The sequence below is a fragment of the Sinocyclocheilus rhinocerous genome, unplaced genomic scaffold (genome assembly GCF_001515625.1).
Source record: "Sinocyclocheilus rhinocerous isolate Xijiao unplaced genomic scaffold, SAMN03320098_v1.1 scaffold1402, whole genome shotgun sequence".
NCBI lineage: Eukaryota > Metazoa > Chordata > Actinopteri > Cypriniformes > Cyprinidae > Sinocyclocheilus > Sinocyclocheilus rhinocerous.
The window spans coordinates 471,977-489,429 of record NW_015640486.1 but is presented as its reverse complement, the minus strand read 5'-3'; the positions used below and the strand labels follow the sequence as shown (position 1 = coordinate 489,429).

The 17,453-nt window shown below is 40.1% G+C and overlaps 1 protein-coding gene across 1 annotated transcript in view; it reads left to right on the top strand.

Annotated features, from left to right (window-relative positions):
- LOC107753228 (mitogen-activated protein kinase kinase kinase kinase 4-like) overlaps positions 1-17,453 on the top strand; it is a 55,188-nt gene that overhangs the window by 17,140 nt on the left and 20,595 nt on the right. Inside the window, exons 5-19 of the mRNA XM_016569349.1 lie at positions 2,133-2,223; positions 3,413-3,543; positions 3,613-3,667; positions 3,749-3,827; positions 4,925-5,100; positions 5,233-5,305; positions 7,088-7,139; positions 7,542-7,691; positions 9,027-9,164; positions 10,073-10,189; positions 10,771-10,885; positions 11,728-11,883; positions 14,834-14,977; positions 15,436-15,570; positions 15,912-16,012. Of these exons, the coding sequence (XP_016424835.1) occupies positions 2,133-2,223; positions 3,413-3,543; positions 3,613-3,667; positions 3,749-3,827; positions 4,925-5,100; positions 5,233-5,305; positions 7,088-7,139; positions 7,542-7,691; positions 9,027-9,164; positions 10,073-10,189; positions 10,771-10,885; positions 11,728-11,883; positions 14,834-14,977; positions 15,436-15,570; positions 15,912-16,012 (1,713 nt within the window). The remainder of the gene's footprint in view (positions 1-2,132; positions 2,224-3,412; positions 3,544-3,612; positions 3,668-3,748; positions 3,828-4,924; positions 5,101-5,232; positions 5,306-7,087; positions 7,140-7,541; positions 7,692-9,026; positions 9,165-10,072; positions 10,190-10,770; positions 10,886-11,727; positions 11,884-14,833; positions 14,978-15,435; positions 15,571-15,911; positions 16,013-17,453) is intronic.

The window sequence follows — 17,453 nt, the reverse complement described above, 5'->3', positions numbered from 1 at the left end:
ATACACCTTACCTAGTGTGTGGAAACAACTCGTGTGTTCATTCAATGAGAGGGATGTAACCATATTATCAATATCGCGGTAGCAAAACGGTCTCGATATTATCTTAGTCACATGATGATATGAAACGATAGGTCTTCCGGGCAAAAAGTGTAGTTTTTAAAATATATTTGTTTTGGGGCATTATGCTTTGGCACAGTATCTGTCAAACGAACTCAAACACATTGTATAATATGTTTAATCCCTTCATCAAGTCTGTTTGCGCTGTGTTTCAAAGCGAAGCACACACTTGGTTCAGACGATCAGCTCGTGATCCGGTGTTTTCCGCGTCTCAGAACGACTCGTTCACACTGAATGAATGCAGTCCACTCCTTTATTTCACTGCTGTGAGTTTAGCACACGTTTGGGAACACAACGGCCACCAGTTAGGCTTTATTTTCACAGCAGATGATTACAGCGTTTCACTAGATTTGTAGTCAGACGTGTTTTTGTGAACATGTTTTCACTGAAGCTGGAGTTTCCTTCAAAATAAAAGCTTAAAGTGCAGCATGAATCGCTGACAGCTAGCGGGTTAAATGCAGTCCAGATTCACAATATCTCTCTCAAGTGTAGAAATTAAGAAAGAAGTATTGTTATTTCCCTGCTGTAGTGTAAAACACAACTAATATACCTATGAAATATTCATTTTCATTTATTTTACAGTGCAATTGTTTTACAGTATATGGCTATTACTGTCATTGTTATTATTATTATTATTATATTCTAATTATGTATGAGTGTGTGTGTATGAATGTAATTTAGACTGAGACAGATGATCATGAATAAAAAGAGGGTTGAGTCCTCTTTAAAGTTCAGCTACAAGTCAATTCACTGACTTTCTTCTGACTTCAGTTTTCTTAGTTAAGAACATGAGTTGCAGCTCTTTCAAAGTGCATTAGATAGAATAATTTAACTTTAAAATGAACAAAATCATTTAATTTTTTCCCTAATTCTTCATTTGTCTTTTTTCTTTTTAATAAATATCTCAATAAATATCGTACCGTGGACTTCATATCGCAATAATATTGTATCGTGAGATTTTGATACCGTTACTTTCGCGTTCAATAAATGACATTACATTTTTCCAATATGATTGTTCCAATAAGGCACACAAGGATCGTAATTTGTTTGTACTCTTCATAATGAAATGGACTAGAGTGATCAGTGAAGCACCCTTCTGCCTGTTTTTACTGGCCTTTGTTGATTTGTAGTCTTTTGAAATCCATCCTAAATGACTGCTGAGTGTAAGCTGTTTTCATGGTCAAACCGAATTACGTGACACGAAAAGCCGTATTTAATGAAAAAATGCAGTTATATTTTAATGTGCATAATACCCAGAAAGATAAAAACCAGTTGCATGTCATGTCTGGATGAAGCCTGCACTTCATTTAGTACACTAAAGTTTATGTGGATAACAGAAAACACAAACATCAAAAAAGAAAAAGAAAGTTAATGTGGATAACAGAAACCAGCAAAGATCAAAGAGCATGTCACAAATGCATGTTATCCACAGAAATCAGTGAACGAGACACGCTTTTCATTCATGAAAGGAGTTGCTTGTGTTATGAAATGCATTCTGTCCATGAAGTGTTTTTGTACATCATGCTTTTCATTCTTCAGCATTTCATCAAATGCATTTAATCCATGCTGAAAATTGTGGAATTTCATCTGGTGTAACAGAGATATAAAGCTTGTTCTTTCACTGATTTTATAACCCTAATGATAATAAATGACATTAGTTTTAGAAATGCTCTATTCACTGTCAAACATTAGAAATTGAAGGGATATTCTGGGTCCAGAAGTTAAGATGAATCAACAGAATTGTGGAATATGTTGATAATATGTTGCACAAAAACAAAAAACACTTCAATTAACTCTTCTGTTATTTGAGGTAAGAAACTGTTTAATAATGTTTAATTTAGCAGCTAAAATAGGCATTGATTTCACTGTTGAGTTGATGAGGGCATGCACGTCATTAAAAGAAAGACAAAGCTTAAAGTATCAAAAGTGCAAAAGTATTGAAATGCAGCTGTTTATTTATTTATTTCTGTCCAGTGTTTGTGTGTGTAAACTGTGGTTTGCTGCTGTTCTCTCAGGGTCTGTTACACCTGCACTCACATCACGTGATTCATCGAGATATTAAAGGACAAAACGTGCTGCTGACGGAGAACGCTGAGATCAAACTGGGTAAGACCTCCATCCATCACCAGCATCTGAGAAATACTAGATATGATCATGAGCGTGTTTCACTGAGAAGCAGTGCAAGCTCACCCTTCAAACATGCTATGGTTAGTTGTTTTTGCTTACTTTTTTCTTATTGCTTCTTATTTCATTTTACTATGGTACTTTTCATTTTTCTATATGCCAGCTTTTTATTTCTTATATGAAAGATGTTGCACAATCGATTTAAAAATAAAAATAGGACCCACTTTATATGAGTCAGTTTTTAACTACTTTACACTTACATAAAAATTAAGCATAAGATACATTATAATTATTGTGTACATAGCAGTGTTATTTAAGTATCATTGATTTGCTATCATCATTTTGTTAATATTTTGAATTAGATAAAAAAATAAAAATTCTGTTTCCATATTTTTTTTGGTTAAAAATGACGTAAAATTATGCCACGACTGTAAACATAAAGAAGTTTTCCCGGCTAATAGACTATATCGCATGTGAGGATCCTGCAGGTGGAGGATCGTTTAGCCTTTTCTTACAGCAGCTGCAATAATTAAACTTATCATTTTGATGGAGGATTGTAATCCAGAAAGGATTATGTGTTTATGAAACACATGTGACTGAAATTAAATTATATTCCAGTTTTAAATGTGCATCTGAGTTGATGTGATAGGAGCTAACCGATCGTTAGATTTAATCACCATTGTAGCGTGATTTATTGTAATGCTTTTTTCCTCAGATGATCAGAACAAACGAGGCAGACTTGTTACTTACTTATTCAGATGATATCTGGTGAAAATGCTTATTTGGGTCATATATTCCAAGACGTAGACTAGAATCTGTGATCGCTAAGTACAGGATCCACACATTCACCTCAAAACATTAGATTCATCCGCGCCGGTGCACAACCCACGTAATGAAGATAATTCCACAAACAGCTGCAATTGCAGGTTTCAAACAGAGATGGCGACAAAGAGGCAAAACTTACGGACTGTAGCTTTAAAGTTTTAGTATATTCATTCTGTTTTTGTCTTTTTTTGTTGTTATTTTAATATTTAAACTACACAAATGAGAATCCACTAAAATACATGTTTTTTTTAAACACAGAGCAATATGCATGTACAGAAGAATCGCCCTGTATCATATGCTGGCATATATATGGCAGGAGACACTGTTGATGTATGTGTTTTTCCAGTGGATTTTGGCGTCAGTGCTCAGTTAGACCGAACGATTGGCAGAAGAAACACGTTCATCGGGACGCCGTACTGGATGGCGCCGGAGGTGATCGCGTGCGATGAAAACCCTGACTCCACGTATGACTACAGGGTGAGTAGACTACTCTACATCAGTGAGTGAGCATGTTTCCATCAGTGACTGTGATGACGCATGTTTCAGAGCGACGTGTGGTCTCTGGGAATCACCGCTTTAGAGATGGCCGAGGGAGCGCCACGTGAGTTTACATATGCAGAAACACTCTATAAAAGTTACATATGATCCCGTGTTTGTGTATGATTCCTGTATTTCTCTGCAGCCTTGTGTGACATGCATCCCATGAGAGCGCTGTTCCTCATTCCACGAAACCCTCCTCCCAAACTCAAGTCCAAGAAATGGTGAGAGAATGCCGTTTATTACAGCCAGACCTGCCACACAGCCATAGAGTTTATTATGAATAGAGTTTCCTAATGATATAGCATAACATAATAACGTAATACAACAGCGCGTGTTGAAAACCGAACATGATGCTGTACGCATACCGCTGTACACCTGTTTAACATTGAAATACTTCTAGGAAATAAAACAATTACAACAAGTGAAGTGAGACAGGTAAGAAAAATGAAGCCATAAGCAAGTACTATTCGCGTCTCCTTCAGACAACTAAGTTGATGACGTGTTCTAAAGAAGCCCTTTTATACTTCCGGGCGCCCATCTGTGATGTCACAGGCTACGTGGGCCAATTAGAGTGAAGCTGTTTGACACATGCTTCAGACACCCCATAGTGTCCACTAGAGGACGCAGCTCGAGTTCCCTAGAAGGGGAACCACCGAGACATTTGTTACAATCGCTAGGACAACACACTTTATCTCTCATAACACAACAACCTAAAAAACACTAACAAGCAAGTTTTCTTTTGTAAAATTTCTGTACAAAACAATAATTATACTCTCTACTGTTTATAATTCACTGCAGTATATGTTACGTGGTCCATGTTTACATTGCAGTACAAAATTATTCCTAAGTTTTCCCCTTTTGTGTGGATGGTAATGAAAGTGTGAAAGACTAACACTTGTGAAGATGTTCAGCTACATGCAACTGCTTCAACAGTATTTGATTTTTTACATTCAGAATATTTTTCTATATGATATTACTGTAGAAATGTTGCAGATTTCTGTCTTAGTCATTTTTGTACTGTGCTAGGTTTTGAACTGAAGTTTTGAAAACAGCATGCAAATGTGCAAATTGGCTTGTGTAGCACATAAAGGTTTGGTGGTGTTTGTGTCGAAGTGAGAAAAGAATTCATGTAATTTGACAGATGTGGTCAATGAATGCATTTTGTGCCAAAGCAATGATAAATGACGATTTACAGTTTAGCCCACAAAGACTGATGCTGTGCTCGGTGTGAGGAGTTTTGAAAAAGTGACGGAAGCACTGAGAAATGTGTCCGAGCGATTGTAAAAAATAACTGACCTGTGTTTCACTGCTCCTGAAGGTCTAAGAAGTTTCAGACGTTTGTAGACAGCTGTCTGGTGAAGAACTACCTCCACCGGCCGTCCACAGAGACGCTCCTGCGCCACTCCTTCATTAAAGACCTTCCCAATGAGCGACAGGTGCGCATCACGCTCAAAGACCACCTGGACAGGACCAGGAAGAGGAGGCCAGAGAAAGGTGATGTTCTGTGGTTTGAGAAGATGCACATTAAAATTACATTCAAACACATCCACTGTTCAGATGGTAGTGTAGTTTGCTCGTGGTTTGGCCTAATTAGCCTCAAACTCTATTTATGATCACTGTGAACAGAGGGGACGGAATATGAATACAGTGGCAGTGAAGATGAAGAAGATGCCATGAATGAAGATGAAGGTGAACCCAGGTATGTGTTACCACACCGATCTCTATATGAAACCTTAATAGAGGCTTTGAAACATCTTTACTTCCCGTCCTTTCTCAGTTCAGACTGTAGAGTCAGCATTAAGAGTAGTAACAGTTCTAGACTAGCTACAAAGAACATAATGACTAAATATTAACATTTATGAATTTTAATGAGTTAGCTGGTGTGATGTAACAGCTACATGGATAAAGCTCGAGTGGAAATAAAACAGGAAGTGTTCCTCACCCTGCTCAGGGCTGTTCGGTCACGTCTTTCTTTGGACTAGGGCTGCAACAAACGATTATTTTGATAATCGATTAATCTAACGATTATTTGACCGATTAATCAACTAATCGTCAATTATTTTCACAGATTAATCAGTAGACTTTGAGTGATTATTCAGCTTTTGAAATTAGTTAAATTCTGAGTTATAATAAAATAAATAAAGGTAATCACTTCAGCTTTTGAAAATCATATTATGTAATTACAATACGATGGCTTCCATCAGTCCTCCCAAAGCTGGCACAGGTCTATAACACTTTCTGCATCCACATTTCACTCGCTAACATTAGGCGGTTTTCATTTATATGCAGTTAGTGTTGATAATCACATTATTTTATCATATGCATCTGCTTAAATATGAGATCACTTGTTTCTGCGGCTTCATCACCTGTGTTTTTGATCGGCACTTTCTAGGCTCATTCAGGAGATGCGTAATAGCGCCCTCTAGTGTATAACAGTGAAAACACGGGAAAATCAGTGTTTGGCAGGGAAAGAGTTAAAATACCTTACAGGGTTATGATAATCAAAACAGTCCTGCGCTAGATCAAGCTTTGATCTCCGCAAACCAAACTATCACTTTAATAAAATAATATTTTTCCCCCACTAATGAACAGATTTTATCATTAGCTAGCTCCACACTGGAGAGCTGATTTATAACAGAAAATCAAGTTGTAATTCTAACTGAAAGCGACACTGACTCTGGTTTTTTATGTTTAATGCTGTAAAGCTGCTTGATTTAAGGCTATCTATTGCATAAAGTACTATATAAATAAACGTGACGCGACTGGACTTTACTGGAGTACCGAACAAACGTCCACATCGCTGTAATCAGATGCTTTCTTAACTGCTGCTTTCTCACCGCGGTCAGTTTTTGTTGTGTTTATTTCGTTATCGAGAGGAAAGCGTAGCATATATTTACATATTCATCCAAACACCGCTCAGCAGCTTCAGGTTCAGCTGCGTTTGCTCTGAAGTGTGTGTTTGTGTGTGTGTCTTCTCTGAATTACAGTCTTGCTCTACAGCGCCACTCTGGTCAAACCGCTTTATTGCAGGCTCTTACTTGAGATCATATGAGATTAAACGACTACTCGACAACAAAAATATTTCTTGAAAATGTTTTAATGTCGACGTTGTCAATAATGTCGACTCGCCGTTTTAGCCCTACTTTGGACTGATAATAATCCGACCAGGAAAGTGCATTAGGACAAAGAATCAGTTTGGATTGCATGTTAAACCTGAGAGGTGAGATCTGAATTAGTGAACCAGTGCATCACTGAGAGTGAAGCTGGTTTATGATCAGCAGGCAGCTCGATGACGTTTGTGCCACAGCGACCGAAAGGTAAATCAGAATAAACCAATGTATTAAAATGAAGCTGAAGATGTTATGTAAGCATGAATGGCCTCGCTGTTGTCTCTGTGTGATGAGCAGATGTCAGTGAGTGTGTCTCCATATGGCAGATGGCTTGAGAACTGACCGTGGCTCTTGTGTTTGTGCTCACACAGCTCTATAGTCAATCTTCCCGGAGAGTCCATGTTACTGCTTTTGTGCTCCAGGGTCACATATATCAAATGAGTGCTGATGTTTCACTGACGCTCTGTGTTTTACTCTGCAGTAGCTTTATCACGTTTAGTGTTTGTTTGCTCTGCAGGTGATGTTATGTGTCGGGTCAGTCGCTGCATGTTTTAGTGGAATACACATTCTGTGTGTGTGTGAATGTGTGCTCTATCAGTCCAGTATTTGGATGTGTTTCTCGAAAGCTTTTGGTCTGAAAGCTTGTGCTTGAAATGACTTGTGTAGATGAATCAAAACATATGAATCTCTTTACAAAACTATCACTTTCCTTTACAAATTTTTGAAGCAGTGGAGGGAAATCAGCCTAATGGCGTTGAAGCAGCATGCCAGGGTGAATGCAGTTAGCTGCTGAAAGTGTAGACATGAGGAGAGGCTTGTTCTCAGTCTGACCGGCTGTGGTGTGTGTGTGTGTGTGTGCAGCAGCAGGAACGGCTCCTACACCAAACCGGACTCCAGTGGCCGGAGCTCCAGGAGATGATGTGGCAGGAAGAGACTGACCTTACCGAGAAAACCAGAAGAAACCACAAGAAACAGGTTAGAGTTTGTGACTTCAGTTTAGGCTTGCCGCGATAGACGGTGCTGATGGTGTTAAGCCGCAACACCGGTTACGTCACTTGCCCACCGCGTCACCGACCCCCACCGTCGTTTTGATTTTTTATAGTAATAAAAATCATTTAGTTCAGTAAAAGAACAGACACTACAATTAAAAACTGAACGCGGCTGCTCAATGCAGCGTGCCGAACGACAGTCGCATCACAGATCAGATTTCATTTCTCCAGTGAGGAGAGTGAGTCGAGCTGACTGACAAGAAGAGTGAGGTGAGACAGACAAGACGATCGCGGATTATTTAGTTTCGAAACTAGATGCAAAAGTGCCTGTTTGGCAATATTTTGGATTTTGAAAAGCCTGTTGACTTTTGCCGTTTATCTGATTTTGGAAGTTTTTTTTTAACATTCGTTTCTTATTTAATTGGTTCCACATTGTTTGCTGATTTTTACTTTATTTAAACTTTGTGTCATTTATTTATTTATTTTTACATCAAGGTGTATGCTGTGCGTCCAAGCTTTCTTACTCGTTTTGCTAATAAACGTTCTACTTTCTTATTTATTTGTTTATATATTATACATGTTTACTTGTTTCCAGTGTTCTACATTTAAACTTTATGTACGTTATTTGTTATTTTATATTAGGCATAGCCTGTCCTATAGCATGGTGTATTTTTATTTGTTTTGTTAATAAAAGTTCTATGTTTTATATATACGCTAAAGTGAGTTTGACGTTGTATTTTGTTGTTGCATTCAAGCAATTGACGCCGAATTGCCGCTAATTCGAAAGTGAAAGTAAAATGCCCCCGCCCCCGCGGTGATATTAGTAGTGTAAATGTGGTGTTAGAGAAAAAAATAAAATATATATATATGAGCAGCTTTATTTTAGACGAGCTAAAACTGATGTTGTAATATTACAACAGTGGGCCTTACAGGGTTAAATTTGTTTAGGTTTGGAGTTTATAATAAGTGTTTATATGGATGCAACTATAATTTGTTTATGTTGCACTTACGTTGTTCATTCTTGTTCTATATACGGTTAACATTAAAGTGTTTCTGTGGATTGAGAGGGACTAAAACACATGTATAGTGTTTAAAATGTTTGGCTTTATTTAGTGGTAATTTACGTAATTTTTAAATATAATAATGAAATGTGACTTACACTGATACTAATTATCAGTGTTTCTCCTAGCAATGCAGTTTTGACCAGGTGTGGCTTCTGTTCATGTGACTTATTGATATGATAATTCAGCATTATTATCGTGATTAGTTGTTGTTTTCCCAGCGCTGGTGTAATGATGTGCTGTTTGTGCCTGTGTTTCAGCCCAGAGACGGTGAACAGCACAGGACTGATCCTGAATCAGCGGCTGTGAGTCTGTTTGCTGAGCAGGTGATGAGCTTCAGTAACACTGAACACTTCAGATACGGAGAGTCACTCACACACACACCATCTGCTGTTCTGGTCAGTCATATTTAGATGTTTCATTTGAGCTCAGTGTTTGTTGATGTGTTTGCTGATGCCAGGTCCGGTTCTACGGGGTAAGCACCCTCAAACGAAATCTGTAATAATGGCGTTTCGTTGCAGATTTGGCGAACTATCCAGTGCGTTATGATTTGCGCTCAAGGAGATCGGTTTCTATGTATTTGCAGCGTTGAGCAATGTTAATCACAGACGTTTCTGCTTATGTTATATTTTCTGCTTATTATCAGTTAGAAGTACCGTTTAAGTTAGAAGCGTTGAGAATTTAATTGATTATCACATGACTTTGTGAGATCTTGATTACCTGAGTGACAGCTTTTTGAGTGATTATAAAGCGATGGACGGCACAAATAATACACACTGCTGGTCAAAAGTCTGGGATCAGAACGATTTTTAATGTTTTTACATTTCATACTAAGTAGAGTTCAAATCTATTAACATATTTACTGACAGACAACTCGAGACCTACTGATATACATTTAGTCATTTTAGCAGACGGTTTTAATGTACTCTCATGTGAAAAAGTTAGGACACCCTATTGATTTCCATGGTTTTCCTTATCAGGACATAAATAACTGGTTCTTTCCAGGGCTTAAAATTTGGAAAATAAAACCTCAGATGAACAACAACACATGACATATCACACCGAAGCCATTTTTTTAAATTCAATAAGTAAGACTTTTTATTTTATTATCTCCTGATACAGAAAACCATGGAATTCAATAGGGTGTCCTAACTTATTCACATGACTGTATATACATTCTTTTTAAAATGTTATGTTATCAAAAATTTTAATGAAACATTATTTGGAGTATTACTTCTACACAATGCACATTTTTTTATTTATAATAAGCCTAAAATGTGTTTTAATGTCACTATTGATGAGGAAGCAAACAAAGCCAGCACATAGCGTCCATCAGAGGCCTTCAGGACCGCAGTCCAGCGACAGCTGCTTTCTGCCCGACCTGCTGCACAAGAGCCCCTCGCACCAGCAGAGCGCGCTCCCCGTACGACTCTAATCACACACACACACACACACACACACACACACTCACACACACACTCACACAAATGGGTTCAGAGATGTTTTTTGAGAGTTATAATCACACAAATGTCACAAAACTACCAGTAAACTGACTACAGCAAACCTTTGTAAATCATTGCGTGATTGATTTAAATCCTCTCCTCCCATAAATGTTGTGTCTGAAAAGGAAACTCCTACAAATGCACATGCAATAAGGTCAAAATAACATGTTCATGCCTTTTCATCACTAATGTTTCACTGTGCATATTTAGTAAGTCCTGACAGTAGTTTTAATGGCAAACTAGGGTTTGTGCTGGTGAAAGCTGTTAGTAAATCTGGGTTGTGTTGGGCATTTTATACATTTACATTGATGTGAGACTGTTTTAAGCCAGTTATCATTTCAAAAGATTGTATAATTATGTAAGTATTTGTTCTTTGTTTTTGCGCATAGATGCAAAAATATTCTAGATTTCTTTGGGAATTCACATCAGTCATTCACTTAATCAAATTGTACTTGTATTATCATGTAAAACTGATCTTTGTGGTGTTATTCTGCATTTACAGAAATTATTCAGTAACCAGGCAGGAAAAAGCTCGTCATCTTCCTCTTCCTCATTCTCACCTTTCATTGACCCGCGTTTGCTCTCTCCATCTCAGAGTCCACAGGGATACGGCCAGCGTGATAAAACACTGTTCTAGTGGTTTTTGGATATTTTAATAAAAAAATCTTACATATTGTGCCTTTAATGCGTTTTCTCTGATTGGATAACTATCTGATCATGAAAAGACCAGGTGTAAATGCCCTCCAAAATGCTTTCGAGACGCATTTAAATTCAATTACTCAAACCACTTCAGGAGGAGGTCTGGACCGCATTCCTTACAAGGGTAAATAAAGAACTGGGGCTGGTTGCATAAACTGTTTAGACTTAAAACGTTAGTCATCTATTTTTTTTTTTTTTTCTTCAAGACTGGTCATAACTTTTTTAATTCAGTTATGAAAAGGTAGATTGGTCTTATTTGTATTGGAAAAGTAAGACTGATTACCCCTTGGCAACTGCTAGTTGGTTAAACTAGTTCTTAAGACAGTCTTAAAATGGTGGCTAAGTTTATGCAACTGGCCCCTGGTTGTTTCAATATGTTTTGTATTTTGTTTTTTTTTACTTCAAAATCTGTCTAAAAAGGGTTATATTTTATGGTCTGAGATGTGGGAACGTTGAAGAGAGAGGGCAAACATTTTGCATTTTAGGTCAGCATTGCCATCTAATCAGCCAATATTCTATTAAACAGCCTGCTTAGCACTTCACCTTTTATAACATGGGATTTTTGATCTTGATTTTTGTATAATTTATAAATTTTATTATTTAAAACTTTGAAAAATACCTTAAAGTAACTACACATTATCATGTAAAGCAAATATCTTTCAAAGAAATTCCATGTGGAGCATGCCCTTGATCCGCACAATGTTCCCCCTTATCTGTTTACTTCTCTGATGAACAAACTCTCTCTCTCTCTGTGTGTCAGTGAATGGCAGGTGTGAGCCGTGCGTCAGACAGCCTCACAGGAAGGGCTCGGTGGTGAACGTCAACCCCACCAACATCCGTCCTCAGAGCGATGCCCCAGAGATACGCAAATACAAAAAGAAGTTCAACGCTGAAATCCTCTGTGCCAGTCTGTGGGGTGAGACACATTCACATAGCATTATAACCAATCACACATGAGTTTGTTGAGCTTATGAAGGCAATGGCCAATCAGAGGCGTTCAGATGAGTTTTTTTGCTCGCTGACTGAATTCAGCTCTCACGCGAATTCTCTCATCATAAACAACAAAGTGCAGATGTACGTATGATGCAAGTAAGAGATTCATTTATCAAACCGTGTATAGACAGCTTTACTGATTATAAGGGGAGTTCCCTATTGATACTTTACTCGTACTGCGTTTTTCTCAGAATACTGAAGCCTTTCAATAACGCAGTGTAAATGCATGGCCATTGGTTCGTGCAGTGTATTAAAAATGAACCAATGGCTTGGCAGCGGAGCTGTGTTGTTGTAAATGTCGCTACTGTCGCTCGTGCAGGGCTCCCCTGTACGCCGCTGATGGTCACGGCGAGTGCGTTGCATGCTTGGGCACTGCCCACGCTGAAGCTGCACTTACCGAGATGGAATGTCCTCATTGCGAGGATATGAATCTCGCCTCTCTGCGCTCGCGGATAGCTTTCTTTTCAGAAAGCGACTCCGCCCCTCGCGCCCTCCCACTTTCTTCCTCCTAGGAGCCTGTGAGGAAAAAGCAGCAAGGCAGAGGATCTCGGTGCTCGGTGATGAGTGAGCCCACACTGGCTGAGCCCCCGCGTGCCTCACTCTCTCCACATAGAGAGGCTTCCCCCATCCTGTTCTCTCACCCGACCTGCATCCTTCTGCGGCTGAAAGCGATCTGGTCTCGTTCGGTGAGAGCGAGTGCGAACGCCATGGACGACAGTGTGTCTCTGGCTGCTTCAGATGCGGAGGAGCTGTCGGGCTCGTCCTTCGACCCCGGCCCCCTGCCGTCTGTGGAGCCCAGTGCTGCCAGCACGGGCATGGACGCCGAACTTTTCCATGTCTTGTCTAAAGCTGTGCAAGAGCTGGGTTTGGATTGGTCTCCGCCGGAGGAGCCCACCCGCAGCCACCTGGATGAATGGTTCTTGCCGGGGTGCCGTCAAGCCCCTCGACAACGAGCTTCACCATTCTTTCCAGAAGTTCATGATGAAATCACCAGATCTTGGTGCGCCCCTTACTCGGCCTGCCTGCGTGCCTCCTCTTCGTCCACCCTCACAACGGTCGACGGCGCTGAAGGAAAAGGGTATGACAAACTACCTCCCCTGGATGAGTCAGTGGCCACGCATCTGCTGGAAGGCGAAGGCCGCCCACCCATCCAAGCCGTGTAGGATGACTTCAGCTCTCACTGGAAGGGCCTATTTGTCTGCTGGACAAGCGGCCCCAGCGCTTCACTCTATTGCGGTCCTACAGGTCCTTCAGACCAAACTTCTCCAGAATATGGACGAGTTTGGACCGGACCCCGCAGCTTTCAAGGAGCTGCGCAGCGTGACCGACCTGGCTTTACGCGCCACCAAGATGACGGCTCAGGCGATCGGCAGATCCATGGCCAGCCTTGTGGTGCATGAGCACCACCTATGGTTGACCCTCATGGAGATCAAAAATGCGGATAAAGTCCCCTTCCTCGACTCACCGGTCTCCCCCTCTGGCCTGTTTGGACCTGCGGTGGAAGGGTTCGCGGAGCGCTTCACCGCTGCGCAGAAGTCGTCCCAGGCAATGCGACACTTCTTGCCAAAGCGCTCCAGTTCTGCAGCTGCTGCCACTCGCCCCAAGACGGCGCCGACTCAGCAAACGCGAAGCCCGCATCATCGGCTGCACTGCCGGCCTCCAAGCCTGAGCCCCGACATCGCTCCCGCTCGGCTAGATGCTACCCATTCCCTAAGCGCCAAGGACCCCGGTCCAAGGTAGTGCTGGACCTGGCACCTCAGGCGTCAACCTGATCCGCGGGTCAGGAAAAGGAGGGGGCAAAGTCTCGCCATTGCCGGACCACCCCCCCTAACCTGAGGATCCTATAGCGGAGTGCACGCTTATATAGCCAGATGCCCTGCCCATTTTGGCGAGCTGTGTTGCCATAGGCTCGTGCAGTTACACTGCGTTATTTAAAGGCTTCAGTATTCGGAGAAAAAGGAGTTTTCCCCATAGCGTCTTAGCAGATGCAGTACTTGTTCCCGTATCTCAGGGAACCAAGGTTACGTTAGTACGTTTTTGAAGAGTGCTTAAACTAGACTGAAGTCAGTCATAATGTTCTTTGACAATGTAAATGTTTTTTGTTTGCTTTCTCTGTATAATTTATTTGCTGTTTGAATAACTATGGAAGGTACAGGTAATAAAAAAATTAATTAATACCTCATCCGTGCACATCCTCCTTCATAGCGTCATCAAGCTTCGCCTTTGTTATTGGTTTGAAAATGCGACCTCTAGTGGCGAAAACTTACATATTGTGCCTTTAATGCACGCTTTGTTTGATTATTACAGAATGCAGCTGATATGATGTTTGTATGAAATTACAGTGTAAAAAATACCTGTTGTTTCATCTAAATCAGAGGTCCTCTGAGAAATAGGGTCACATCCAGATTACAGATTGTGTTTTGTTTTTTGTTTTTGTACGACTTTACCTTATTTATTTTGACCTTCATCTAATATTGTACCTAAAGTTAAATTTCTTGTTGCGTTCATTGGTGCAGCTTTATTATTAAATGCAAACTGTTGGCTTGATAATTTCCAGATAAAAATAGCTGGTTTGGCACAGTTGAAATTACGTAAATCACAGATTGCTCAGATTAATTGTAATTATTTGACATACAGAAGTTAGAAACTAAATGATACACTTCCACTGACAAACTGTAATTCAGTGATTTCTAATCCCATCCATAGTGCTTTACGTGAGAGCTCTTTTCTAAACATGCTGTTAGCAAGAGTCTTTTCAGTGTTTTCTCTTTTGTCTAAAGCAGGTTGTGAATGCTCTTTTAGTTGGTGTATTTGTGCTGTTGTCTTTACTCCCTGTGACCGGGATCTGTGTGTGTGTGTGTGTGTGTGTGTAGGAGTGAATCTGCTGGTGGGCACCGAGAGCGGCCTGTGGCTGCTGGACCGCAGTGGTCAGGGTAAAGTTTACTCTCTCATCAGCCGCAGACGCTTCCAGCAGATGGACGTGCTGGAGGGGCTCAACGTGCTCATCACTATATCAGGTACACACTGCACTTCAGCACAACTATTCTATTCTTACAGTATTCTTACACTTACACTAGCAGATGAATGAACAAATACAAGAAGGTACAAATCCTGCAAGAGTCCTTGAAGAATTGACCTCACATTTCTTGAAGCATAACACGTTCTCACTCTTTACTTTCTCATGCATGATACTGTTTAGTGTCATGCGCAAGCAACAATATTATTCACTTCATAGAGACAATCTGCCATGAAAGCGTACTCACTCCTATACTCAATGGCTTGTTGAACGTAAATTATACTGATTATAATTGCATGAATGGAATCATTGTCATCTCTTACCACAATATTCTCATTTGTAGCAGTTAACTACTCCATCTTTACAAGCAACAATGTTATTCATCCAATTGCAAACCTTAATTATTCCAAACTTTAGTGTGTATATGTGTGTCATCTATTTATGATTTCTTGTGGAAAGGTAAGAAAAACAAGCTGAGGCTGTACTACCTGTCCTGGCTGAGGAATAAGATCTTGCGTAATGATCCGGAGGTGGAGAAGAAACAGGGCTGGACGTCAGTGGGGGAACTGGAGGGGTGTGTGAGCTATAAAGTGGGTGAGTCCAGAACAAGACAACATCCACGTGTTTAACGGAGTTCAGCTACAAACATTAGTATGCTGCATCTCAAGCAGCTTTACTGTAAACTCATTAAAAACATACTAAACATTATACTTATAATAGACTGCATGGAAACACCTAGTGAACTTAATCTAGCAAACCAGAGGAGAATGCAAACTGACTACCTGATGAGCAGAAACTCTGGATAAAAAACATCTATCAAGTGCAATCAGAATTACACACGATAATAGTGCAGATTCAGATTTCAGTGTCATAACTGTAAGTCGGTGTTTTCAATGATCTTGTTCTCCGTACTCACATAATGCTGATGATTTCAGTTCGCTATGAAAAAATCAAGTTCCTGGTCATCGCCTTGAGGAGCGCTGTGGAGGTCTACGCCTGGGCTCCCAAACCGTATCACAAGTTCATGGCTTTCAAAGTAAGTCTTGCATATTAGTAGTGATTAATAATGTATCACATTTACAAAAACAACGAAGCACCTGCACTAAACCCTAATCCAATAACTGATAACCAATATTGTTAACACAATAAAGCAAATGTGAGAAAAAAAGCATGTGCTGAAGCAATCATGCCAATTTTAGCTTCCTTCTATGAGGTTCTGGGCTCTTTCATCATGGCCTGTGTTTGACGGTACTTCAGCGCTTCACATCACTAGTGCAGTGCTGTACCGGGTGCGCTACCCAGCACGTTTACTATGCCAGAAAAGCCACACATATGGAGCTGGTTATGTGATGCAAACATCAAGTTGTGCAAGTAACCACACAAGAATAAGTCTTCATTAATCAATAATCTGCCACTGTAATCATAATTTGTGTAAAAAGCAACAAAAGCTGATGGTGTTTATTTCAGCTGGACTGCAGTGAGATGCATGTATAGGTGTGTTTCTACAGTTTACCAGTAATGTAGGCAGATACAGTGGATTGAAATATAAAGCTCTAATAATGCGGTTTCTGAGATTCACTGTACCAGTTGCTTTGGATCATGGCTAAAGAGTCTGTTACAGTCACAACTAGCACACTTTCCAATGTGATATTTCTAATTACCTGCTATTCATGTTTATATATTCTTCCATTGTGAGAAATAGGATGGTGTAATGGTAATGTGGGGTTTATTTGGAAATGGGTCATTTTTGAGTGCGCGTCCTACTTCACTGCGGTCCTGAGAGACTTACTCTACTTCTGACATCAACTTCTGCCGTTTAGACTTATAGCATTTGCTCAGATTGTCGTCCTGCATATGCTTATGGAAATACAAACATTGCATGTTAGGGTTTAATGACTCAACAAATAAATGAAATGTGCGCCTAAGCATGAGTAATAGTATAGATAATAAAAAAAAAAAATCAATATTTGTGTCAGTGTACATATTGCTCAGATGGACATCTTGCATCAGTCCTGTCATAAAATAGTAGAACTGCAAACCTGAAATATCAAAGCACTCAAAGTCATTGTGTTTGATCATTATGTGAAGACTCGAGCCCTGTTTACAATCACAGGCCACTTACGCTACTGGTGGTTATGAGCCATGCTAAAAATGAACACTGTATAGTCATTATATGCAGAAATATGCATGCATAATTATGACCTGTCATTGTTTTCTTGAAAGAGTTACTTTCTGAGCTCATAACGTCTTGTGCAGTCCATTAATTGAATCTGAACCGCAAAAGCACCTCTAAGATCCTCAAAGGCTGTTCTCACAGCGTCAGTGTTGGAGGTTGACAGCTGTATTTATGAATGGTCCTGTTCACAGCACTGGAGTCACTACAGTATAAATCAATGTTCTCACATCAGCTGTGAATATGTCATGTAATCAAAGATGACAGTGTGTGTGTGTGTGTGTGTGTGTGTGTGTGTGTGTGA